Source organism: Telopea speciosissima, chromosome 4 (genome assembly GCF_018873765.1).
Source record: "Telopea speciosissima isolate NSW1024214 ecotype Mountain lineage chromosome 4, Tspe_v1, whole genome shotgun sequence".
NCBI classification, from domain to species: domain Eukaryota; kingdom Viridiplantae; phylum Streptophyta; class Magnoliopsida; order Proteales; family Proteaceae; genus Telopea; species Telopea speciosissima.
The window spans coordinates 58,190,965-58,217,114 of NC_057919.1; the positions used below are offsets into that span (position 1 = coordinate 58,190,965).

A 26,150-nucleotide genomic window follows, 5' to 3' on the forward strand; every position below is an offset into this window, starting at 1 on the left:
GTAAGATTTTTTAATCCATCTTTGATAACATAGTTTAATGTAATTTTGCTGATTTAAATTTTCAATTTTGACCAAGAAAATAAGTTAGTTTTCATTTTTTTGTTAAAGATGATTGATTGACACCAACGCAACATTAAATTTAAATATTGGCAAGCAATAAAATTGACTCTTTATTTATTTCATTTTTAGTTTTTTTTTTTAATAATAATAATGCAATTGATTGGTATTCTGCCAATAGAGTGCACTTCTCAGAAGGTCACACCCCTTCCCCCCTTACTCTCTAGTAACTCTAGTTAAAATCCTATGGGGGTACTATTAGATAGATGGATCATTATCGGCTCCATTTCTCGGGCAGCTTCATTTCCCAAGTTCCTCAAATAGGGGGTAGAAATGACCACCCTACCCCTACCTGGGTGAGGTCCACCTCCCTCTATTAGAGGCACTTGGGGAAATAGAGCAAATTTACATATACCACCCTTGAAGTTTGACGAAAGTATAGTTTTACCCTCCCAGTTTTGGATAATTCTGTGTACCCCCTGAGGTATACAAACGTTAATACTTATTACTTACATTCATTCTGTCAGTTTATGACTAACAACGTTAAAAATATGACTTGACCTGACAAAATTGTCCTTGCAAAAAAAAAAAAAAAAAAAAAACTGCAACTCATCTTCCCCAAATCGATTGGGGAAGATAAGTACGTTACAGGTATCCTTGTAGGGAACACCATGGAACCGATCCTGATTCACTCTCCTTCCTTTCCCTCTTCCATTTGCTAAGTCTCACCTTCCAAAGTCTATATTAGGACTTCCTTTCCCAAGGAAGCAACGGGGGTTACGTTTGCGGAATTCCAAATTCTTTCCAAACCCATCAATTAATGATGAACAACTTAAGCATTTTAGGCATTAGTTTAGATCAGCATAAATGCGAAAGCTGAGGCGTGCTTTGATAACACACAAATTCTTCCCTAGAAGAGTTACTTGGTTTTTTTTTTTTTTTTTTTTTTCTTTGCAAGGGCAATTTTGTTAGTTCACGGCATATTTTTAACATTGTTAGTCATAAGATGGAAAGGGTGTAAGTGTTAACGTTTGTAAACCTCAGGGGATACATAGAATTATCCAAAACTGGGGGGGTAAAATTATACTTTCATAAAACCTCAGGGGTGGTATGTATAAATTATCCAATAATTTTTCTACATAGAGTGACCAAAATAATAATAATAATTTTAAATTTTTAAATGGTGAATTTGGATGAAGTTCCCATGCATGTGCAACACATGTAGTGGACACAGAATCTTTGACCTGAAAAAAAAAGTCTACTTTGCATCCAATTTATACTAAGTAATGTTTAATCAATCACACCCAACTCCTATATGTAGACATAATTAACCTTCTTTCATGGAAATTAATTAATTCTACATGGTTGAATATAATGAACCATTCTGATGAAGATTAGACAAATTATTGAAGAATTAATGGGAAAATTTTATAGTTGTGGATTTGGTGCTCAGCTTTTTAGGTTTAATGGCCACTTTAGAGGCCTGATGTGACCATTCCATATTTCAATCCAATGGAAAATTAATATGATCAAATCTTGGGCATTGATAAATACTTTTGAAGGTTCTAGATTAAATTAAAATAATAAAATGAAATAACATGACAAAAACACATGAATTTAAAAAAAATATATTTATGGTACAAAATAACAGAAAATTAAATTAAGAGAAACATCCACCACCAATCCATGGAGAGATGAAATATCAAGACTTGCAAACTTGTTCTCAAATTTTACCAAAATGAAACACAAAATTAACTTGTTCTCCAAGATATTCTTACAGTCTATTAAGGGAAATAGATTCACATCACACTGAAGTGGGGACTCCTCTCACATAATGAGTCGTGGGGTAAGGATTAAAAATCTAGAATTAAGATCCGGATCGGTCCCGACCGATTGGATTTGACCTATCCAGAATCAGTCAAGACTCAAGGTAGGTGAAGAATTGATCCTAATAATCCTAACCCTAGTTTCAGTATAGGGATTTGCCGATCAAATTCGGGATTGATATTGACCAATTCCAATCTAAATCAGCCAATCTAATTAATTGGATGCAGATTTTCAAAACACTGTCGTAGAATCCACACTAACACACAAGCTATCTAGCTCTCTCTTCAGACAAGAAATGAGCCTCATAGTAAACAAATCCGTCTCTCACCCCTCTCATTCTTGCGGTTTCCCATTGTGATGTCCTCATAGCAAACGAATCCGTCTCTCACCCCTCTTATTCGTGCAATTCCCCATTCTAATGTCTTATGAAACCTTTGCCGGTCTTTGAAATAACTTTTTTTTTTTTGGTAGAAAAATGTTTATTTTTTTATGCGTGACCAACACACAAGACATCTGAGTTACAAAGATCAAACAACCAAAGAGTGGAAACAAGTCAATTTATCCAGCACATCGCAACTTTTTCCCTTTAAAAGAGCTTGAATTCCTTCTCGTTTCCCTCTTTCTCTACCACACAAAATGAGAAAAAGCATGGTGAGTGAATTTTGACAAATTTAAAGGTGGATTCTATCGCAAAATACTTTTTTTTTTCCTTTAATCATGAAAGCTGAAACAAATATTGAGTAATATGAAAAGAGAACAAAGAATATCCGGATACATGTTTTCCAGTCTATAACTCTGTATCATAAAACATGAATAGATTCTCCCATGTGGTAAGGAAATATTCTCTACATGGTCCTAAGTATCTTCCATTGCACTATCTATCTCTTTAGGTAAGGTATCATCTCAAATAGATTTTCCCATTTTTGTTTGATGGATGAAATACTACGTAAAAATTATAAAATATGATTTATTTTTCATTTAATCGAACATAGTTATACAAAGTTTGTATTATTTGTTTTTGGTAGATGTAACCTTTTTATGTCATTCATGATATGACGGACCTAATAAGACAAATGAGCTACTATATAATATAATTGTATTGAAGGGTAAAATAATTTTTAGTTATGGTAAATGATATCATTATCAAGTTTAATTTAGTATAATGAACACTAAGTTAAAAAAAAAAAAAAAAAAAAAAAAATTCCAATACATGATGAATCATATGAATTGAAAAATTAATTTGATTAAAACAATTCAGACCGTCTCATGTTTGGTGGGACCGAGTTTCCTTTCACCAATGGGTGAAGTAACTTTCCTTCACCATGAAGCTTAAGAAACTCTCAGAGGGAACCCAGGGGGCATTTTCGATCCTGTACTGTAGAATGAAGTTATTAAGACCCTATGAATGATGGGTGAATCCTCTTCCATGGGTGATGGAAAAATTTTCTATGAGATGTATAATGGACAGCCAAACATTGAAAAAAAAAACAAAAACAAAAAGCTGAAGGACCTGTTTTAGTGGTTGGTTACAGAGCTGTCAAATGCCTGAGAATAAATATTACAACCAAGCAAACAAGGCCATAGGACCCAAAAAAGACAGAATGGAAAAGTTAAAAGTAGATCAAGAAGCAAGAGAAAGTAGGGTATTGGAGAGAGGAGATTATGGTGAGGAGTCAGAGTGAGGAGATTGATTGAAAGTGACAGAGTTGTGTGGGCATGAAGTTTGTCTGGTGCAAGAGGCCCACCCTTTTGTAAAACATGTGGAGACCATTCACCACTGACAAGTCTAAATTGGAGTTTGTTGTGTTTTTTATTAGTGATGTGGGGTCCCAAGCCTCCCAAGGTGTTGGGAGGATTGGACTCTGAAGCCTATTCATTGACAAGTATGCTTCAAAGACTTATACCTTGTCAGTTTTTCTTTCTTTTTTAGCTATGGAACTGGGATCTATTCCAATTTTCCCATAATCAGGAAATACTAAAAAAAAAATTGTTGAGCCAGTCAGACCCTTTGAGTAGGGGTGTCAATCGCGGTTTTGGTCAATCCGGGCTGGTTTCGGTCAGGCCTAATTGGGCTTCCCTACTTTAGGACTTCGTACTATTACGGGCCAGTTTAAGTAACGGGCCTCATATGCTAGACATGGTCCCGTTTATAAATAGTCGATCGGGTACTGGTCCTTAATCGGGCTACCAATAATCAGCCTAAATGAATCTTAAATGGGCTAATGACACATTTATCTCTAAACGGATCTTAAACGGGCTTTAAATGTGTTGGGCTGAGTAAAATGGACTATACGGGCTTTAAATATGCCGGGCTGGGTAGAGCGACCATCAGGCTGGACCCTTGCAACAGGAACGACCGACTGTTATTTGGCCTGGCCCAGTCTTGGGCTTTCGCGATTGGGCTCAGTCGAACCTGCTGGTGTGGGCCTGAAATTGACACCCATACCTTCAAGCACCAATTTGGATTGGGTTAATTCAATTTTCCCCTGACATTGGTTCTAAACTAACCAAATGAAATAGTATCAATTTTATTTTGACCTATGATGAAGAGAGAACCTTTTAAGCCACAACATATGAACTTTGGTTTAGACTAGGGAAAAGTAGTTTTGATCATACATAACAGGAGTGGCAGTTTAATGATGAAACTCACTATTTAAGAATCTAATCATAAGGTCATATCACTTTGGATGAAGAGATGGAGGCGAGAAACTTTCTCCAACGGCATATTGTGGGAAAAACAGATGAATTCTAGGCTCTGTTTGGTTTGCATTCTTGAAATATATAAAATGCATTCTAAAACCTGATTCTTCTCTATTTTCTTGCTTAAGAATGTATTCTATCCAAAATCGATTTCAAGAATACATACCAAACACAACCCTAGATTTAAAAAAATAAAAATTTCAGGACACTTTTAACTCTCAAAACCCAAAACAAAATGGGAGTTACAATTTGGAACAGCATAACCTACCACTAGAGACCTGGGTTTTCATTAGGTTCTCTTACAAATAAAAATGCACAAAGTAATAATTAGATATACCAACTCCAAAGAGAGACAATGCTTATCCTCTCAACACCCAACAACCTAAACAATCAATTGGTTGGCTTAGCTTCTCCACATATAGAGGAAGCAACAATGGATATTTGAGTTTTATAATTATGTTCTCATCAAGGAACCACCTAACTTCCCATAAAGATGCAATCTTGCAATTTAGATTGTCTATTGCTGTCTCTTATTGACTGCCCCAAGCAGAAGACCTCTCTCTCCATGTCCTTAGAGCTCATGAGAACAGTGATTGACACTGTGGGTCATAATCAACCATGGATTAACCAACATCTATTTCTAAATGGAGTTGAATCCTCTCCATTGATAGGGTATCTATGGATGACCAATTGGTTGTGACAAGTGGTGGATTGGATGGGACTTGAATTTGGGGCAAAGTAGAACTGAGGATCACTTTCCTATATATGAAGCTTTCAGCCCAAATGGAGATGGCCTAGAACATTTATAAACCAAGGATTATCAAGAGAATGCACAATATTATAGTTTCCATCTAGCAAAAGCTAAAGGTGGGAGCAGATCCTTCATGGTTTCACTAATGCAGTTACTGCAACTTTGAATAGAAGGGAAACACAACAAATTCAATCATCCATCCACCAAGCTTCCTTCATGATACCCCAGGTCCAACACTAGGACTCACTGAAGCAAACTTGCACATGCCATTATGGAACCAGGGAGGTTGAGTGACATTGGGGGTTAACCGAACCACAGCCTAACTTGATACACTTCAAGCTTGTGTTTGTACATTGTCATCTCATTTCCTCACCTGCTAACCAATTGATCTTTCAACCACCCCCTTATCATCCATTTTCTTTCTAATCTTCGCCACTTCATCCCACATACTGGAAGTGGCATAGATGTTGGCCAGTGTGACATAGGTTGTGGCATTATCAGGCTCTAGTTCAAATAATGCCTCTGCAGCTCTCTTAGCCAAACTCAGGTTTCCATGAATTCTGCAACCACCAAGCAAGGCAACCCATAAGAATTTATCGGGCTTCATAGGCATTCGACCAATAACCTCTATAGCTTCTCTAAATCGGGCTGATCGGCCAAGCAAATCAAATATACAAGCATAATGGTCAGCTGTGTGTGTCCACCCGTGCTTCTCCTCTCCAAACTTTTCAGTGAGCCTGAATTTCTATTCCATGTTTCACTATGTCTTCCTGCAACTCATCGAAACACTTTGCTTTCCTTTACCCACTACTTTTTTTTTTTTGTTAAAGTCCTTTATACACTACTGGATGAAGCCAAAAAGATTCTCAAACTTTAAATGATTTCAAAATTGTACTTTATTTCCTGCACTTCTGGATGAAGCCAAAAAGGTTCTCAAACTTCAGTTTCTATTACCCACAATTGTCAGCCAAACATTCTGGGAGCTCAGAATTTCTCCTCTCTAGATATCTTGTTGATTCCAAGTTGGTATCTTCCATCATTTAGACCCACCTTTAACAACAAAAGCCCCCTCTAATCATCTAAAAAGCTTGTCAACATAGGAAGAAAATCTCAATCTGCACTCAGGAGGAAGGTAGGTCAAGTTAATCAAACTTCCCTATTTTTGTCAATTAATTGGGAAGAATATGTTACAACTGGTGAAATCTATCAGCCGAGTACCAAGGCAAATCACCAGAAGTCTCCACATGAACAGCTGCCATCTTTAAAATGATGGAACCGGTTTGAATCCCTAACAATGATCTCTCTTGCAACAATCTTTGAGATAAATTTAATTGCAGTATGGCAGTCTCCACAAGTCCTCAGATTCTTAAAGACCTTGATTGGTGTTCCAGTTGGCATAGCAATAATACCAAATGCAATTGCAAGCTTCTCACTGTGGTGGGTAAGGTCTTGTTCCTTTTGCTCTTCCTCTATGTCATGCAATACAAAATTTGTGTCAGGAGCATATCCTTCCTCCTTCATCCTTGTCGATAGCTCTTCCAGAAAACCATAGATTTCATTAATTTTGGGATGAGTTCTATCTCCCACCAAGAATACATGGACCTTTCTCTTAACTTTGATCCAACTTGAACCTGGTTTTTTCACCACCCCCTTATCATCCATTTTCTTTCTGATCTTCGCCACTTCATCCCACATACTGGAGGTGGCATAGATGTTGGCTAATGTGACATAAGTTGTGGCATTATCAGGCTCTAGTTCAAATAATGCGTCTGCAGCTCTTTTTGCCAAACTCAGGTTTCCATGAATTCTGCAACCACCAAGCAAGGCAGCCCATAAAAATTTATCGGGCTTCATAGGCATTCGATCAATAACCTCTACAGCTTCTCCAAATCGGGCTGATCGGCCAAGCAAATCGATTATACAAGCATAATGGTCAGCAGTGTGTGTCAACCCGTGCTTCTCAGTAATCGAATGGAAATACGCAAGGCCTTTATCGACTAATCCAGCATGAGCACATGCAGAAAGAACACCAACAAATGTAACATGATCAGGCTTGGTACCCGATTTAAGTAGCAACTCAAAGTATCGAAGAGCCTCCTCAGGTTGACCATTCTGCGCATAGCCAGAAATCATGGAAGTCCATGAGAGCAGATCAGGTTGGGGCACTGCTTCGAAAACTCTTTTGGCACTCTCAATGTTCCCACACTTCGAATACATATGGACAAGTGCAGCAAATGGAAAAGGGTCGAACCCAATTCGGGTCATATATCCATGAACCTGTTTGCCAAGATCCTCCGAAGCAAGATCTGAGCATGCGTTCAGAATCCCAGCTAATGTGAAGTCGTTGGGACGGACCCCTGAGCTCAAAAGTTCTGAGAACAACTCGAATCCTTCCTTCTTCTTCCCACTTTCGAAGTATCTTCCAATCATCGTAGTCCATGAAACAACATCTCGGTCCAACATCTCGTCAAAGATGTGTCTGGCTTTTTTTACGCTCCCACATTTTCCATACATACTTGTCACGGCGCTCCAAACCACAGCATCTGAAGCTAACCCAGTTCGCGTTATATGCCCATGAATCTCTTTACCGAGCCGAAGACACGGAATGGCAGCAGAAGCTGAAAGAGCGCTAGCAACAGTGAACTTGTTGCCTTCCAGCTTCTCATCTTTTTGCATTCTTCTATACAATTCTAAAGCTTCATTGGGCCGGTCATAGCGAACATACCCAGAGATCAGTGTGCTCCAGGAGAAATTATCCTTCTGCGGCATTTCGTCAAACAGTTGGCGAGCTTCTTCAAGATGCCCTGCTTTTGCGTATCCCGCAATTAAGGTATTCCAAGAGCATAAGTCCCTGTCTGTCATCTCCTCAAACAGCTCACGAGCATCCGTCAAGCTTTCACATTTCGAGTACATATCAATGAGGCGATTAGAGATAAAGAGCCCAGGAACGAAACCTGAGCTCTTAATGTGAGCATGGACCCGTTTGCCCTCTTTAAGCGCTCGCTGTTGGAGGCAGAGCTGAAGGAGGGCAGAGTACACTGCAGGAGCTGGGCAGGTTTTAGAACGATCGAGAAGGTCTAGGATTTCAATGGCTTCCCTCAGGCGTTTCTGCTGACAAAGAAGGAGTATGGCATCTTTGAATTTGTTCTCTCTGCAAAAGCGGCGTACGAGGCCGTCGTTGTCATCCGGTTTGAATGGAGGTATCTCAAAGACAGGTTTCTTCATGCCGTTGTCATCTGGTTTGAATGGAGGTATCTCAAAGACAGGTTTCTTCAGGTCATTGTCATTCGGTTTGAATGGAGGTATGTCAAAAACAGGTTTCTTCAGATCGGAATGTGTCGAAGAACAAAAGGACCATTTCTGGGTTCGAATGTCTAAAGGAGAAGAGACAGATTTCAGAAAATTCGTAATTGATGATTTGCCTCTCCTCATTCTTTGTATCTCCTCTCCCGCTGCTCACAGCTCTACCAATCAATGCCCACTCACTAATTCTAAAAAATGGGTTCAAAAGATTCCATTTTCGGGCTTGTATACGTCAACAGAGAAGCAAGCGAAGAAGAAACCTGAATTCCAGCACAAATTAATGCAGACGCAGTCTCAGGGGTAAACCCTTACCTCTCTTCCTCCCCGGTGTGCTCTGTGCGAAACGAAGATGTCGAAGAGGAAGAAGAAAAACCCTTTTTTGATCTAAGACGTAAAAGAAGAATCTAACGACGTGTCATATACTCCTTCACTTAACCGGAGATATCCACTTATAAGGCTACTGGAGAGAAATTGGAGTACTAGACCCACAACCACTACAACGAAGCCCGCATTATTTGTTTTTCTCCCGTTCTTGAGCAATTTGGATCCTCTACCACCGCGTGCCCGTGCTGCGGAGTTGCTTCCTCCCGTAGGGGTGCAATGACCGCCTTATCCACTGCCCGAGCGCCCTGCTTGGGTTGGGTAGGGTGGTCATTGCACCCCTGCCTGCGTGAGAAAGCACGCTGACAAGCAGCAATAGATGATCCAAGCCTTCCATCAACTCAAGGCAATGAGAATGGCAGGTGCAGGGAGGTCGAGGGAGGAGAGACTGTTTCTATTGAAGGTTCAACTCCGGTGGAGTTCAGGCAGAGGAGGGTGATCAAGCACTATGTGGTGATGTTACTCCTCCGAATGAAAGAAGTGCCCATATCTCTGATGGTTTGACGGGGAAGAAATGCCCACATGGTTCTAATCCTCTCCAATTCCTAAAGTGTGTAGTGCGACACTGGGGAAGATTATCACTATCATTACCCAAGAGTCGGAGAAAAGCAAATAAAGCGAGCTTCGTTGCAATGGGTCCAGTACTCCAATTTCTCTCCAGTATCCTTTTAATTGGATATCTTCGGTTAAGTGAAGGAGTATATGATACGACATTAGATTCTTCTTTTACGTCTTAGATAAAAAAAAGGATCTTTACCTTCGTCAATTGAGAAACAAGCGAAGGAGAAACCTGTGTTCCAGCACAAACTAATGCAGAGGCAGTCTCAGGGAGTAAGCCCTTACCATTCTCTTCCGCCCTTGTGTGCTCTGTGTGACGAAGATGCCAAAGGGGAAGAAGAAAAGGACTCACATTCACGTATGTTCAGAAGGAACTCTCTCCATGTGGGTCACACAAGGTGGATTCCATCTGAACGGCTGTGAGTCGTTCTCGTACGTGAACGTGAACCTGCCTCAAAGAAAATACCCTTTTTTTGATCTAAGACGTAAAAGAAGAATCTAATAACGTGTCATATTCTCTTTCACTTAACCGGAGATATCCAGTTATAAGGATACTGGGGAGGGGAGAAATTGGAGTACTGGACCAACGCGAAGCCCGCCTTATTTGTTTTTCTCCGATTCTTCAGTAATGGTAGGGCGCTAGGGTTACGACTTGGTTGGGTCGCTAGCGAATTTTACTTTGTTCGTTCAAGTGATTGAGAGCTAAAGATGGTATTTGGAATTCTTTCTGTGGGTTTTTTTCTTTCCTTTTTTCTGGTTCCGATTTCGTGATTATTATTCTGTGTTTCTTCGCAGTTGTTCTTCTCGTACTTCAAGGATTTGGTGGGAAAAGAAGTTACAGTAGAACTGAAGAATGATCTCGCTATAAGAGGAACTCTTCATTCCGTCGATCAGTACCTCAATATAAAGCTCGAGAACACTAGGGTTGTCGATCAAGACAAGTATCCTCATATGGTATCTTTTCTTCTTGAGCCTCTTCTTCTGGTTTCTCCTTGATCTTGTTTTTCCTTTTTTCAGTCACTAGGTTCTGATATTGTTTTCACTCTAGGTGAATTTCGGATTGAAAATAACTGGGCTTTTCTTTTTCAAAAAATGTAGGAAAGAGAACAGAAAAAAGTACTTGAATGAAACCCTATTCTGGAAATTCGGGGTTTGGGTCTCTGGGTTTCGTAAGACTGGGATTAAGGTTTTAGGTTTCAATGTTGAATTATGTGGCAATCAAAAGCATAGTCCTTAAATCTACTTCAGAATCTTATGAGAGAAGAAAGCACGTCAAGGAACTGGTTACCCTGGTTAACCTTTTGGGATTGGTGTGTGGTTTGTGTGATAAGACTTTCATAAAAAAAAAGGAACTGGTTACCCTGCTCAAGTTTCCTTCAATAGGTCTTAAGTTTGGATTCAGATCTGGTATTGCTGAAGATTGCCAGTTGAGTTAAAGTAATTTAGAGATCTAGGATTTATGGTTTTCTATGTTGATATACATGTTTGAGGATTTTGGGTAGAATTTGATTCCGGGTGGCATTATGAAATGTTTCTGTGATTTCATGAAAGTAGAGATAATGTAGATTTGGAGTTTGGTTCTACCAAAAAGAACAGATTTGTGGTTTTGGCCTTTCTTAAGCCTGGGAGTTTATTGAAGGATGGCATGGTTACATATTAACATGTTTCAAGTGTTTTGCTATGGAGGATAAGGATTGTGGGAAGAATGTATGGGCTAGGGTCATCCAAACTATCACTTGATACTGCTGTTATTAATGTCTATTACTGCTTTTCTCATAATCATGAAAATTGCCTTGTGGTTTTAGGTTTCAGTGTCTTCTTTGTCATACCATCATTGTTACAGTGGATTTCTTAGATTTAAGTTGTATAGAGCGAAGCATGGCTATTGTACATGTTTTCATGAACTTTCTTGGTTGTCTATACCCATCCATGCATCTGTCCATGAACAGGATACATTCATTTTAACAGTAGAAAGTGTCATTAGCTGATCTTTCAAGTCTTTGATACCTTAACTTTTTGTTTGAGAGAGGACTGTAGTAGTTTATATCTCCACAGTCTTGAATGGTTTCACTTGCTGTAGAAACCATTGTTTTTTAAGGAAACAAACACAAAAATTGAAGCAATGATTACTTTTCTGTTATCATGTTTATGTGTAATTAGTGTAGTCATGAACAGACAGTGGACGATCAAATAGAATGTAGAATTGTTAGGCATCTTTACTTCCATTCTTAATAGGGCATGGTGAAGGAGTTATCTACTGCTAGTGGGATTAAATCTCAGGTCAGGGTACTAACAGCTCACTGATTTACCTACTTAACCTGCTGTTACCTTGCATTGAATCTTAGGGCCTTCAGATTCCTTTTTTCTTTTTAGTATAAAACAAGCTTGATCCTTACAGGATTTCTTTGTTTTCCATTGGAGTTACCCGATTTATTGTACAGTGGCCTAGGAGTTTCCGTCGAGTGAGAATCACTGGATTTTGGATCCAGTACCAATCCGTTGCCCATCAGGGACAAGGACTTTTTGGTTCTTCTAGGCCACAACTGTTGTTCTAAGGACGAGTATCCATGGCACCCTATGTTACTTGTACATAATTAGTGTGTTTATACCTGTTAAGTGCCTTCAACTGTGTGTGGCTTTTCTTTGATTGTTAGTTGCGTCTTTCCTTTACTATATGCTAATTTTTGGGTGGTAGAATTTGTAATTGTATTTATCTCTACGGTTGAATAAAAGAATAGAAGTTAATTGAAATCTTTGGCGCTCTCATGGCAGCTTTCGGTGAGGAACTGCTTCATCAGGGGATCAGTCGTCAGATACGTTCAGCTACCACCGGATGGAGTTGACATTGATATCCTTCATGATGCCACAAGGAGGGAAGCTCTTGGTGGCTGACGGATAGTAGGACAGATTAGATACATTGGTCCTGTAGTAGTGGTTATAACTAATGGATGTGGAGCTTTCAAATGTATCAGTTTTAGGTTTCTGTATTCCTAGTTATTTTGAGTTAATTTGTGTGCCTTTTATCTGAAAAAAAAAAAGAAGGAAAACCTGTGCTGTTCCTCCTCCCATGCCAAAAGCTTCTTCAGTTCTCAAACTGCAGTGGATAAAAGTAGGTCAGATGCTAGATGCAAGGTAGATCATATACTTTGATCTCATGGGAGAGGTGCAACTATCTACTAGAAATTAAATCTGTTAGTCAGGATTTAATCATTTGTGTTTCTATGTTTATTCCTAAACACCTGCATTCGGAGATTTAGTCTGTTGCTTCCTGGGGTATGAGTAATGGATTCGACTCCTCTACTTCCATCCTACTTCCAAGCCTCTACATCGTGCCATGTGGCAAGACAGCCATCCAACGTTTGAAAATGAAACAATTCAAAAATTTTCAAATTTTCTTTCAAAACCTGATGAGACCTTTAGACCGTACCTTAAACCCCTAAAAGACCCAACTTAACCGGTTCAAAGTTCACTCAAACCAAACACCAAACCCATTTTGTTTCAAGTCCCTAAACTATAAAATTCGAAACCCAGCCTGTTACTTCTCTTCTTCTTCCTACCAAAAACTCAGTTTCTCCATCGATGGCTGTCTTGCTCTTACTCCCAAAAATTTCAGAGCCTCCTTGCTTGTAAATTGTAATCGTTCATGACCATGGTGTATTGGTGCTCTAACGCCATCTGCTATTCTGGTCTGCTCTGCTATTCTCTTTTGCTTTTTAGAGCCTCCTTGCTTGCAATCGTTCTTGATCAGAGATTAATTTTAACACTTAAGCACCACAGATAATAAAAAATTAAAGCAGCTTTAACCTAGATTTTTAAACTTACTAGAGTGTTTGGTTTTCTAGTATTTATTCATCTGAATTTTATCCTCTCAGCACACACAGACACTTCTACATGAAATGTTCTTTCTTAATCCTTATCCCCTCCAATTCGTTGCCCCTCCAATTCCTCCAATACATGAAATGTTCTTTCTTAATCCTTATCCCCTCCAATTCCTCCAATTCCTCACATGGGGACGGAAATGATTACCTTACCCCCTACCTGTAAACACTGCCCAAGGTGGGATCTACTCCCCCTATTAGAGGAATTGGAGAAGTTGGAGGTGATAATTATTCCTTTCAGCTATGCCAAAATTTTCCCCAATCTGGATGATTTTTCGCAGCTTCATGACAATCATGCTGTTTAGTACTGGTGGTACCATTCAAAACAGCATTGTAGGGCTGAACTATTGCACAAAAGTTTCTTAAAACTGGAGTCTGGTGAACTTCTAACTCTCTAATAAAATCAAGTTTATAAGAAGTTATTGAACATTTGACTAGTTGAGAATCTATTCAGAGGAATTTTAGATGAAAACTATACACAAAGGGGAAACAAATAGTTGGCATCAAATTACCTTACTAAAATTTCTTCAGGAGCCATGAGTTGTCATGGTAACAAATCTAATCAAGAATAAAGTTCATAATTTCCTTTTTTTTAACCCATATTCTAATGGCATTTTTTTTAATAAATAACTCCAAGTGTTATATAATTAGTATTCTGTGCTCGTCATTGAAAATTAAAATCCGTACTTGGTAAATAATAACCATGATAAAAGAAAATTTCAAAGGGAGCATTTTCTCTGTAATGATCTGAATTGAAGGAAGTTGAGAATTATAAAACCCATCTCTTCAACTTATTGGAAGGATGAAAAAAAGGGTGTTTTATTCATCATAAGCAAGAACAGAGGAATGTTTTGTTGAAGGGTGCATTTACTGTTGGAGCTTCTGTAATTGGGATACTCTTTTTGTTTTTTGGGAGGGGGGGGGGGGGGGTGATGGGTGGGTGAGTTTGGAGAAGGGGATATTGAGGTAGCGGAGCGGAGCAGAATAGTAGATGGCGTTAGATCACCATGGCCATGAACGATTGCAAGCAAGGAGGCTCTGAAATTTTTCGGAGGAAGAGCAAGAAAGCCATCGATGGAGAAACTCTGAGTTTTTGCGAGGAAGAAGAAGAAGAGGAGAAACAAGATGGGTTTAGGGTTTCGTATAGTTTAGGGATTTGAAACAAGATGGATTTGGGGTTTGGTTTGAGTGAACTTTGAACCGGTTGACTTGGGCCTTTTAGGGGTTTAAGGTACGATTCAAAGGTTTCATCAGGCTTTGAAAGAAAACTTGAAATTTTTTGAATTGTTTTATTTTCAAACGTCGGATGACTGTCTTGTCACGTGGTGTGATGTAGAGGCTTGAAAGTAGGATGGAAGTAGAGGAGTGGAATCGGTGAGTAATAAGAGAGAGATGCAAAATTAATGGGCTTACAACGAATCAAGGTTGAGTAATACCTAACTTATTGTTTAAAACTACTGTTTATTAAAAAACTTGTTGGCAGCGACGGGACTGAGATTTAGACATCTTGAAAGCTTTACAAACTGCATGCGTTATTGAACAACCCTGTTTGTTGAGACTTAAGGACCTGATTAAAGTAGTCAAATTCTTGATAATTTACATAAGGAGAAGGTATTCGTACACCAGAGATTCTCCTATCAACTCCATCAAATGTCATTTGAGATTGATATTTATACCAATCTGACTGCATTTACAAATCATGCACATGAACGCACGGCCATGCACGCACGAAATTTTTTGCCTTTACATAATACATGCAATCTTGCACCATAATGAATAATCCTTTTTCTTGAGCCGTTTTAAGAAATGATTGAAAGGATAGATAGATGCCATCTTAGCTTGACTTGAAACCAGGATTCCTTCCATCGAGCTCCTCTCCATGGAGCACCGTGCACAGAGGGGCATCCAATAGCTGGGCTGTGCCGCACACATCCCGACAACTGACTGGCATGCACCAGGATGTGTAGGGCACAGCCCAGCCATTGGATGTCCCCTTGGGCACTCCCTAGGTGCTGGGCTCCCTGGAGAGCAGCTGGATCCGGTTTCCTTACTTCTCATACCAGAAGCAAAGCGGCATTGAGCGACTTGAGATTGATTGACAAAGGCTGCTAGCCAGCCAGCCCGGCCGCCTCTTTAGTGACAGTGAAGAACAGCAAATCTCTTCGAGTACTGGTCGTGTGCAACCTGTTATAAATCCTCTTCAGCAGAATGTAGAAAGCTATGCCGCAGTAAATGTAAAGGATATAATATGGTACTTGATATAAAATCCATTTCAAGTAGTAAACCAATTCGATTGTGTGTTAGCTGTGTGGAGAAGCAAGAGATAGGTTTGGTCATAATCAGGTAGATTAGAAGTAATTTAAGTGAATGAATGACCATTTAAGGCTCAAATGCCATTTTGGTGACTAATATGAAATGTGCATATTCTGCAATGAAATATAAACATCAAAATAGAATAGGTGCAATTCTTGTGTTTACTTGGGACCTGAAGTTAAGCTATTTAAGTAATCAAACTACCCAATTTTAAGTGATTTATAGATCAAACTACACATCTAATAACCCAAAGAGAGCAACATATCTATATATTTAGTGCAGGTTCCTGTCTACTTCATTTTTATGTAAGAAACAGAGCTGGGATTATACATACAAACAACTACTGTTCCACTGCTGTCTCTCTTTTCCTACTTAACATACTTGGCAAACCAGTCTAACATGTTCTGATGGGCTACCTCATCAGATTTCACAGCTTCTTCATCTTCAATATCGTACCTAACAGTCCATCCATGTGCAACCCCGGGAACTATCTTCACATATGCATCAACCTGTGTAAAACCAACATCCTTCAATTCTTGGTTGAAATGGAAATCATAGTAGTGGATCAGCCATATATGGAAAATTTAACCCAAAGGAAACCACATGGGAAAGTTGATGACATGAATGTGGTACTTGTTTGGTTATCAACAATTCTTGAACACAAAAATATAAATTTGCAAATGATATACTATAAAATCTTTGTATTTGGAGCTTTCCCAATTATGCCCCTTTATGGTTTCAGCCTTTGACAGTTTCTTCTTGTTGTTTACTATTTTATTTATCCTACTCTTTCATTCCAGCAATATAATTTTATTGTTATCTATCAATGGGAGGAGGGGAATGCTGAAGGGATAACACCCCCTGGATCATATGCTTCAACCTTTTTTCGTTGCGGGTGGTGGTGGGAGGAAGACCATAGATGGAAAATGAAATGGGGATGCATCCAAATGAACCTTGTACAAAACATGAGCCCATGTGAGAAACATGTTTCTCGGTGACTAAGCTTGAAGGTTTCTAGAGAAACATTCAATTCTTGGAAACTATGAAGCAAAGTTGATCAGAAGAGATGAAACTATTACATTGTGTCTGCATCTAACTCTTCATAACATATTGTCATCCGCACCATTGTTCGATTCTCATGTTTTATAAATAGTTACATGTTAAGGAAAGGTTTTGCTTAAGAAGAAATACTTTCGTAGATATAGGTAAGCAATTTGGGTAAGCCCAGATTGTCAATGTGATGTACTTCCATTCTCATCACTTTACCTGGGGCTTTTCATGATAAGGCATGGAATCACCTCAGCAATCAGATGCTGCCACCTGGCCGAGCCGAGGTCAATCCAAGGACAGACCTGAACCGAGGGAAGTCAGGCCGACCCGGTCCCTGAGAGATCACATGGCCGAGCTGAGCACCACGGCTCAGCCCGCAAAGCACTCCCAAATCAGTCATCGACCCCGAGCCAACCTCACGCCAGTCAACCGAGACCGAGACCGAGACTGAACTCTAAGGCCGAGCTCTGAGGCCGACCACTAAAGCCGACCACTGAAGCCGAGCCCTCCACAAAAGCCTTTGTAACGGCTCGCCGGGAATCGCGGAGCCAAGTCAGCACAATCCGAGAATCGTTGGTTAAGGATCGAGCTACAATCCTATCACGATACCGAATCACACTCCCATTAGGACTCTTACCTTAATAAGAGTCCGACCCCGAAAATAACTCTCTACTTCGCTTTACACGAGAGAGCCTTCCAAGAGAAGAACTCCTACCATACTAGGACTCTCCTAACCGCCTCACCTCACTCTATAAATACTCAGGTATGGAGCTCAAAAGCTCATCTCACTTTTTACTAGCTGTTACGCTGTTGCACTGGAGACCTGACTTGAGCGTCGGAGTCTTTTTGCAGGCTCATCCATGGGCGAACCGGGCGACGGAGGTTTTCACATTTCAAAACCCCTCTAAGGAGTAACTTCTATGGGATCTCAGGGCATGGAACTTGGCACACTCCCCCAAAAAAAAAAAAAAAAAAAAAAACAAGTGTATGGATAAGGGGAAGTGAATTTGCACCTCAAAATAGGACCATTGTGGGTTCTTCAGTTCAATTGCATCAAAGGATCTTAGTCACATTTGCAAGTTTGAGGACCAATAGGAACGTTTCGGAAGGAAGAATCACCACATCAAATCGTGATCCTTACCTCGGGTTTAGAGGATAAAATCTGCTCAAACTGTTTCACAAGTTCTGGTGGAGTTAACTTGTCAATCTCAGCTCCAAGAATAGCAATTGGAACCTTAACCTCTGAAAATATTCAACCATTATTCATTAGGTCTCAACCAACAGATGATCCAATAGAATCTGTACAAGCTAAAAAACATAATATATTTCCCTAAAAGCATTGATCTACAGTAGAGGCATAGATGGATAATTGAATGTCATGCAAAAACTCTAACCGAAAACATTCATACCTTTTATATCATCTACCGTGACAAGGTAAGGATGCAAGAGCACTGCAGCTTGGATATAATCAAACTTGGCTAGTTCCACAACCACTTTGGCTGAAAAGAAATCAATATATTAAATCACAATTGCTTGTGGTAATAGATAGATGACTATACCATATTAGACACTCTATATCAATGATGCCAAAAATCTATTACAAAAGTGTTCCGAGTATGAATGATTCCAAATGCTAGTAGAATGAAAAGAAATCTCACCACCCCAGCAAAAGCCTGCAGCCCCTATTGTACACATGCCTTTACTTTTTAAAGCTGCTATAACTGATTTAGCATCCTCAAATCCTTTATCCTGCAGGAACAGTATTATGACATTAGATCTTAGAACTACTAATTGAATGCATTAGAATATTAGCATGGATGGGCGGATAATGATCTCCACAAGTGATATAAGATGGCAATATGATAGCCATACTTAAATTAAAACAAAAAGACAGTAGGGGCCTATAGGGATTGGTCACAGAAGGTAATACCATTTCTCTAAGTGTACCATCAATGACTAAAACAGGAGCCTTAAACAAAAGACGAGAATGTTTCATAGATGATTATATAAGATACATCCGGCCCATAAACTCACAGAATCAGACCTTTTTTTTTTTGGGTGGAGGTGGGGGTGGGGGAAAGGCTAATTGAATCAGCTTGTTCAGTGAAAGAGTTTATAGACTTGCAATAGTTAACATCCATTATCTTAACAGGCACTAATCGTTGAATCTGAAGTTAGTCATAATGAAATTAGGTCAATGGTCCAAAAGATATTAATATTTGGGTAATTTACGCGTACCTCCCCTGAGGTAAGGCTTAATTACAAATCCACCCATGTGTTTTGGATATTTATGCGTACCTCCCTTGCTTTCCAAAATAATTAATAAGTAAACCCACTCCATAAACCTGGGACAGAAAACGTTAGAATTGTTCATTTGTTGACCAAATTGCCCTTCATGCTAAAATAAACCTAGTTGTTCCATTACAGACCTTCCTGGTTCTCACCCTCATGTTGAGATCTCCGTTTCTGCAAACCCTAAAAGCCATGGTCTTCAAAAGTCCAAAATTTTTTCGTCGTCTTGGTTTCTGAAGAGGGGGTGGGGGACTTGATTGTGTCTTGAATTTCATGAGAATGGAACTGCCGTCACTACCAATCGGAATGGGAACTGCTGTCACTACCACACCCACTTCCCATCATACCCTGCCATCACTACCAAACTCCCGCTCATGGAACTCAAATTTGAAGAACCAACCTGCCATGATTCAACAAATCACCCTCATCTCACTTATTACGTAGTTTGACATCATTTGATTCAGTAATTCTGATCCCTGCCACTACCCAACTTGCCAAAATCTTCTAATTTAGTTTAAGAACAATAAACAGAGTAACAGAAAAGCCCATTTTGATCACCTGAGCGACGTCGATGCTGACAATGTCTGTCTGGCCACCTTGGAACAGAAACTTGATGGCTAAATAGTGCGGTTTTTGGCTTCCACCGAACCCAATTGTTTTCATATTTTCATTTCCCATCTGCTTCCTCTTCAGCTCTATTGACTGAAGCTTCAATCCCAGTAATGATTTCATACCCTTTCAACCTCCAATCATGGCCGCCAACCCCACCTCCGCCTTCCATTCCAGCCAAATCGCCGCAACTGAAATCCATAAGCCACCCAACCCTCTTCTCCTTCCATTTCTAAAATCCCAAACACGAGACTCATAATCACCAAATCCCAGCTACAGATTTCATTCATCGGAATATTTGTAGAAATGGGTTTTTGTTCGGGGTTTTGGAAGAAAATCATCAAAAGGAGAAAAGGGGTCCGGTAGGTGATTTCAGATAGAAAAGAAAATAAGAAGAAAAAATACCCTCTAGGGAAGAAGAAGAAGAAGAATAGAAGGAAGAGAAACAGACGCAGGAGACACACCCAATCCCTTTGATTATCTCCATATCACCCTCTGGTTGAACTTGCATCCTGCTCGTGCCAGGAAAAACCATGATCACCTTCTCTGTTTCCGGACTCTTCTCCATCATGGTCATCTTGATCCTCTGGTTCTTCGTCGCCTTCGGGTAAGAACAAGTCAGGTTTAGGTGGTAAGGGATATTCTTACCCTATGAAAGGTATATTGGTCATAAAATAACTAAAACACTCTAACCATTCGCAACTAATGGGAACAACTAACGGAATGGGTTTACTCTTACCCAAAAAAAAAATAAAAAAAATGGAGTGGGTTTACTTATTAATTATTTTGGAAAATAGAGGAGGTATGCGTAAATATCCAAAACTCATGTAATTAAGCCTTACCTCAGGGGAGGTACGCATAAATTACCCTTAATAATTTGGCAATGGCATCTAGGCCAGAAGTTTATATTGTAACAGAAACCTAGATCAACAGTAACAAAAGCCATGCATAAGGTGATCAGAATGACTAATTAGTATCACTGACTGAATAATCTGAATAGATGAATTGATAGGCCATGAGTTCATTGTATGATGATCGATCCAGATACGTTATATCATATATTCTCTTACAAAAACTCAAGCAATATAAGTGGGTGTTTAAATGCTATCAACAAATAAATACCGAGCATATATCAATAAGATGAAACCAACCGTTCCATGTTCTTTGATCCAATCTTTAATCGGCCTCTCAGCATTATCAGGTGCATAAGGATCTCAATAAAAGAAGTCAGGAACCACCACATAGAATCCTGCAGCTGCAACTTTGTCTGCAAGTTTCCTTTATGGTACAATTGCCATGGAGATTAGTTCCAAGCAACAACAGCGACAGCAACGACAATAACTCAGCCTTATCCCAACTAAATGGGGTCGGCTACATGGATCCTTGCCCTCCAATCAGCTCTATTTGAGGTCATACTCGATAAAAGTCCTAAGCCATGCATGTCTTTCCTCACTACTTCTCCTAAGGTCATTTTAAGTCTACCCCTAGCTCTTTTAGTTCCTTCAATCAGAATCAATCACTCCTCCGTACTGGAGCATCCAAAGGCCTTGTTGATATGATTTTTTTTTTCACAACTAAAGCAATCTCAGAAGATCAATATCATTCATGCTTGTACAGAGAAGGTTTACTAAGGTGCCATTTGTTTCCAGGGAAAAGCCACACAAAAAGAAAATTTTCAAGTAAAATCCTATTTTTATACTGGTTACACCTGAAAAGTTTCCTTTTATGTGATATTTAGTGAGAAACAATTAGATTAGCAAGGAAAATTCTAGCAATTCGTTGGCATACCTCAAGTTTGGTGCTTCATATCCTGGAGAAGACCAAGTGTGTACAGTTCAGATGATGACACAGGAAAAGGTATAATTTGTTAAAATATACATAATTTGCATTTATGTGTACATGAATCCTCAAGTATCCTTTACTTGTGATTCTCCTAGTTAAGTTCAAACCATACTACAATAAAAGCAAGAACCATTTGGAAAAAGAAAACGACGATGAAGACGACTTAGAACTAGTAGCCAGAGGCTCAACTGAAACAAACAAGTAATTATTACAGAAGGGAAGAACTCATAAACAGGGTTTGAAAACCCGGAATCAATAATTGGCAATTCTGGTCTTGATCTATTCGGAATCGGTGCTCAAAAACCCTAGAATCAGTCCTCAGATCCAAAAGACATGGAATTTCTAGGGTTTTTGGGTGTGAATCGGTGGAAATCGGGATCGGTCACGGCCAATTCACCAATCCGATTCTCAATTCTTAAAACCCTGCTCATAAACCACATATGCCCTGCATCAGAACACAGGGTTAAATGGCGAAATGTAGAAATTGGAGGCAAAATTGGATGAGTCACAGCACCCTAATGATCCGAATACTCCTAATTTGTTCCATCGATCCTCTAATCGATTTCCAATTAAAGTTGGAGAAGTGGGTGGGTGGGGAATCACCATAACTCTAATGTGCAAACACCATGAGATTGCTCATAAACTTCTTCAAAAAACCGATTCCAAAAAAGGGAATTCTTAGCTAACAAGACGCAGAGCAAACCAGAACAAGTCAAGAAAACGCTACGAATAGGAGAGACTGCATCACGAGAGGTTGAGGTCTGAGAAAAAAGTTGGAAGTTAGTAGTTTTACCAAAAACGTCAGAAACAAGCAGAATCGCACTCTTGGAGTCTGATGAGCCGGTAACGTAGCTCTTGAGTCCCTCAACTTCTTCTACGCACCCGCTCTGCCACAGCTTGAGCTAAGGGATGGTGGGTTCTCACAGCATTGCTGGCCTGGCCATGAGTCCCTGACATCTCATCTTCCTCGCTAAATTACGAGTCTCTCTCACTACACCACGAAGAACGAAGGTTTCTCTACCCTTTCATAGCAGTGACCTGTCGTCTGAAGTGTCTCTGTTATGATTACTCGGCAGTATGACGAGGATGACCAGGGTAGAAACGTTGCTGCGTTGGCAGTTTGGCACCTGGCTTAGGTGCAAGGGTCACGTCACGAGAAGGGTTGCGAAGATCTCAAAGAAAGAAGAATAGACCAGCAGCTTTAGGTGATTACATATGACCGTTAGAATAGATGATTTCATGATGAGAGTAACGACAAAGTTTGTTAGAATATTTGTTAGAGTGGCCACGTGTTTTTATATATGTAGCACGGGTGTAAGGGAATTTTTTTCTTTTCCTGTTCGCTGTCCGGACAGGACCGTGCTGTCCTCTCACATGGGGGTGCGAAATGATGACTTAACCTCGCCCGAGCAGTGTCGAGCAGGAGATTAAGTCATCATTTTGTGCCCCCATGTGAGGGGACAGCACGGTCCTGTCAGGGCAACGGACAGGAAAGGATAACGATTCGGGTGTAAGGAAAGGATAATGAATGAAATTATATATTCTTCTCAATCTCTTCTTCTAGGAGGAGGCTACCCTCTAAAGTAGCTCTGGTGCTTTAACTGAGAAACACTCTATATCATGACTGATGGAACTCGCCTCCGCCTATTGGACGAAGCAGTGAAGCATCTAATGGAGGGCTCAAATACTCAAGCAGGTCAGCTAGAGGCTCTGCAATCCAGCGTCAACAACCAGAAGCAGTCCTTTTTAAATCTGATGGTTCGCTTCACGACCCTTGAAGGTCGATTGCAATAGATGTTACGCTTAACTCCCCCGACACCAGAGATCCATTTCAGCACGGTAACTCACCTGGCATCTTCTTCAACGACGATAACTCCAAGTTCCTTAAATGCCATTCAGACCAGAACTGTACATCTAGAATTTCCTCGATTTGACGGTGCCGACCCCGTTGGGTGGATATTTAAAGCCGAACGATTTTTCACTTATCACGACACTCTGGATGATCAACGCTTGCTAGTCTCGCCGTTTCATAAGGGTGGCTCCACCTTGCAATGGTTCTAGTGGATGCACAAAATGGATTAGTTCACTACCTGGCCAATGTTTACAAGGACTTTGGAGGTCAGGTTTGGCCTATCGGATTTTGACAATCCTTAGGCCGCTCTTGTGAAACTCATGCAAACAACATCAATGGCTGAATACCAGATTAAATTTGAAGTGTTAGCAAATCGCGTCTATGGTGTTCCACCTACCTTTCTCATCAGTTGTTTCTTATCAAGGCTCCGACCAGAGATTCGAAATGAGGTAATGACCTTTCATCCTAACACTATGGCACAAACTATTGGGATTGCTCGATTACAGGAAGTAAAGTTAGCAGAAGTTCGTCGTCACTTCGTGCGACCCATCTCTAGCCGACCACCACTGCTTCCCACTCATTCTAATCCACCTGTGCCCCTGTTGCCGCCAATACCTTCCGCTCTACGTATACCAATCAAGAGGTTAACACCCACGGAGATGCAACAACACCACGAGAAGGGCCTATGCTACAATTGTGATGAGAGGTTTACCTCAGGCCATCGCTGCAAAGCACGACAACTTTTTCAGTTGGAATATGAAGAAGAGGAAGAGGCCCTTGTTCCTGTTGATGAGGTTGATCCACCTACACCTGAAGAAGTCATCCAGATTGAAGCCACACCAACTATAGAGTTATCCTATTATTCTTTAACGGGAGAAATTTCACCAACAACTCTCCGCTTCACCGGGCACTTTGCCGGAACACCACTCTAGATTCTCGTGGATAGTGGTAGCACACATAATTTTATATAGAGTCGTACGGGCTCACAATCGAATCTTCACTACCCATTACAGTTATGGTGGGCAGCGGCAACAGAATATTCTGTGAAGGCCTGGTTCGACAACTTCTGATAACTCTTTCTTCTCATCAAATTTTTATCGATGCATATGTGTTACCTCTTTTTGGTGCAGATATAGTTCTGGGTGTTCAATGGCTTGCCCCGTTGGGGCCAGTCATTTTTTACTATGGCAAGTTAACTCTGGAGTTCGAATTGGAAGGGCGACGAATTATATTAACAGGGGACCGATCGTTAATTCCGGCTTAGTTACAATACCAGGATATTCAACGACTGAGCAACATAGGATCTCTTGCAGCTTTGTTCCATTTGGTGTTGGAACCAAGTCCACATCTAGAGGCAACACTCTTTGTGGCAGCAACTAACGACAGTCCCTCTATAGCGTTTGATGACCTCCTTCGGTCTTACGCCTAGGTATTCGGCGAACCAGAAGGCCTACCTCCTCTGTGAGCCCAGGATCACGCCATCCACTTGTGACCTGGAACACAATCCGTCAACGTACGCCCTTATCGATACCTGCATTTCCAAAAATTTGAGATCGAACATTTGGTGAAGGAAATGATGGTTGCCGGCATAATCAGACCCCACACTAGCCCGTTTTCGTCTTCGGTTCTTCTCATTAAGAAGAAAGATGGCACACGGCGCTTTTGCATCGACTGTAGGGCATTAAATGCGGTTACCGTTTGTGATCGTTTCCCTATTCCTACGGTGGACGAGCTCCTCGATGAGCTCCATGGACCACATTGTTTTTCTAAGCTGGATCTTTGTTTGGGCTACCACCTGATCCGGGTTTGACCCAAGGATATACATAAAACCACTTTCTAAACGTATGATGGTCATTTCGAATTTTTGCCATGCTATTTGGTCTTACTAATGCTCCCTCTAGTTTTCAGGCAATCAAGAACTCCATCTTTCGACCGTATTTGCATCGTTTCATATTGGTTTTCTTTAATGATCTCTTGGTGTACTACAACCCATCATGGACGACCCATCTCCAACATCTAGCACAAGTGTTACACTCTCTGCAGGCCCATGATTTATATGCAAAACAATTCATGTGTGCTTTTGGCCAACAAACGGTAGAGTATTTAGGCCATATTGTGTCAGCCCGTGGAGTTGAGATGGACCCTAACAAAATTTTGGCTTTGCTATCATGGCACATCCCTACATCTTTACGCAAGTTAAGGATATTTCTGAGCCCACTAACTGATCTTCTTAAGAAGGGGGCCTTTGTATGGTCTTCTACTGGTCAAGGTGCCTTTGAAAAGTTGCAGCAAAGCATGACGACAGCTCCAGCTTCTCTCAGCCTTTTGTTTTGGAGATAGATGCATCTGGTGTTGGTATTGGAGAGCAAGCAGCTTTTGAAACAATTTTACATCATTTTGTTGCATCAGCAAATGAAATTAGGAGGAGAATTATGTGGGCTCCACTTAACAACACGTTTTGGATCCTGGACAATTGGATGACCTTGAGATTCGTGATATTATCTCTTCTAATCCAAATTTAGAAACCACGTGTGCAACTGATAGCCATATATTTTATATATGGTCATAAGCTAAGCTACGTTTCAAAAATCTATTTGACAAGGGCCGGTCTAAAGTTCGATTAACATGAACCCGATTATGGATCAATAACAATCGACCAATCGAATAGAAACATATCTCTGCGCTAGCCTACTATGCTTGATTATCTAAAATGATGGTAACATTAGTGGTTTGGTGC

General features: G+C 40.2%; 2 protein-coding genes and 1 pseudogene across 2 annotated transcripts; 1 reads left to right on the forward strand and 2 right to left on the reverse strand.

Moving 5' to 3' along the window:
- Nucleotides 1-6,386: 6,386 nt before the first annotated feature.
- LOC122658394 (pentatricopeptide repeat-containing protein At4g37170-like) lies at nt 6,387-8,803 on the reverse strand. Its single transcript, XM_043853332.1, has one exon. It carries the CDS (start codon nt 8,765-8,767, stop codon nt 6,563-6,565), a length of 2,205 nt encoding a protein of 734 aa, XP_043709267.1. The 5' UTR covers nt 8,768-8,803; the 3' UTR covers nt 6,387-6,562.
- Nucleotides 8,804-10,235: 1,432 nt separating this feature from the next.
- LOC122658404 (sm-like protein LSM2) lies at nt 10,236-12,602 on the forward strand. Its single transcript, XM_043853346.1, has 3 exons — nt 10,236-10,288; nt 10,373-10,531; nt 12,350-12,602. Exons 1-3 carry the CDS (start codon nt 10,286-10,288, stop codon nt 12,467-12,469), a joined length of 282 nt encoding a protein of 93 aa, XP_043709281.1. The 5' UTR covers nt 10,236-10,285; the 3' UTR covers nt 12,470-12,602.
- Nucleotides 12,603-16,118: 3,516 nt separating this feature from the next.
- Nucleotides 16,119-23,456, reverse strand: LOC122659454 (annotated as a pseudogene).
- Nucleotides 23,457-26,150: the final 2,694 nt, after the last annotated feature.

What these genes read in the sequence shown, in the direction of transcription:
- LOC122658404 (XM_043853346.1), top strand. An exon ending in AAGACAAGTATCCTCATATG is followed by an intron (nt 10,532 to 12,349) that starts GTATCTTTTCTT and finishes CTCTCATGGCAG; the next exon opens with CTTTCGGTGAGGAACTGCTT.
- LOC122658394 (XM_043853332.1), bottom strand. Translation starts at nt 8,767, where the DNA reads ATGAGGAGAGGCAAATCATCAATTACGAATTTTCTGAAATCTGTCTCT.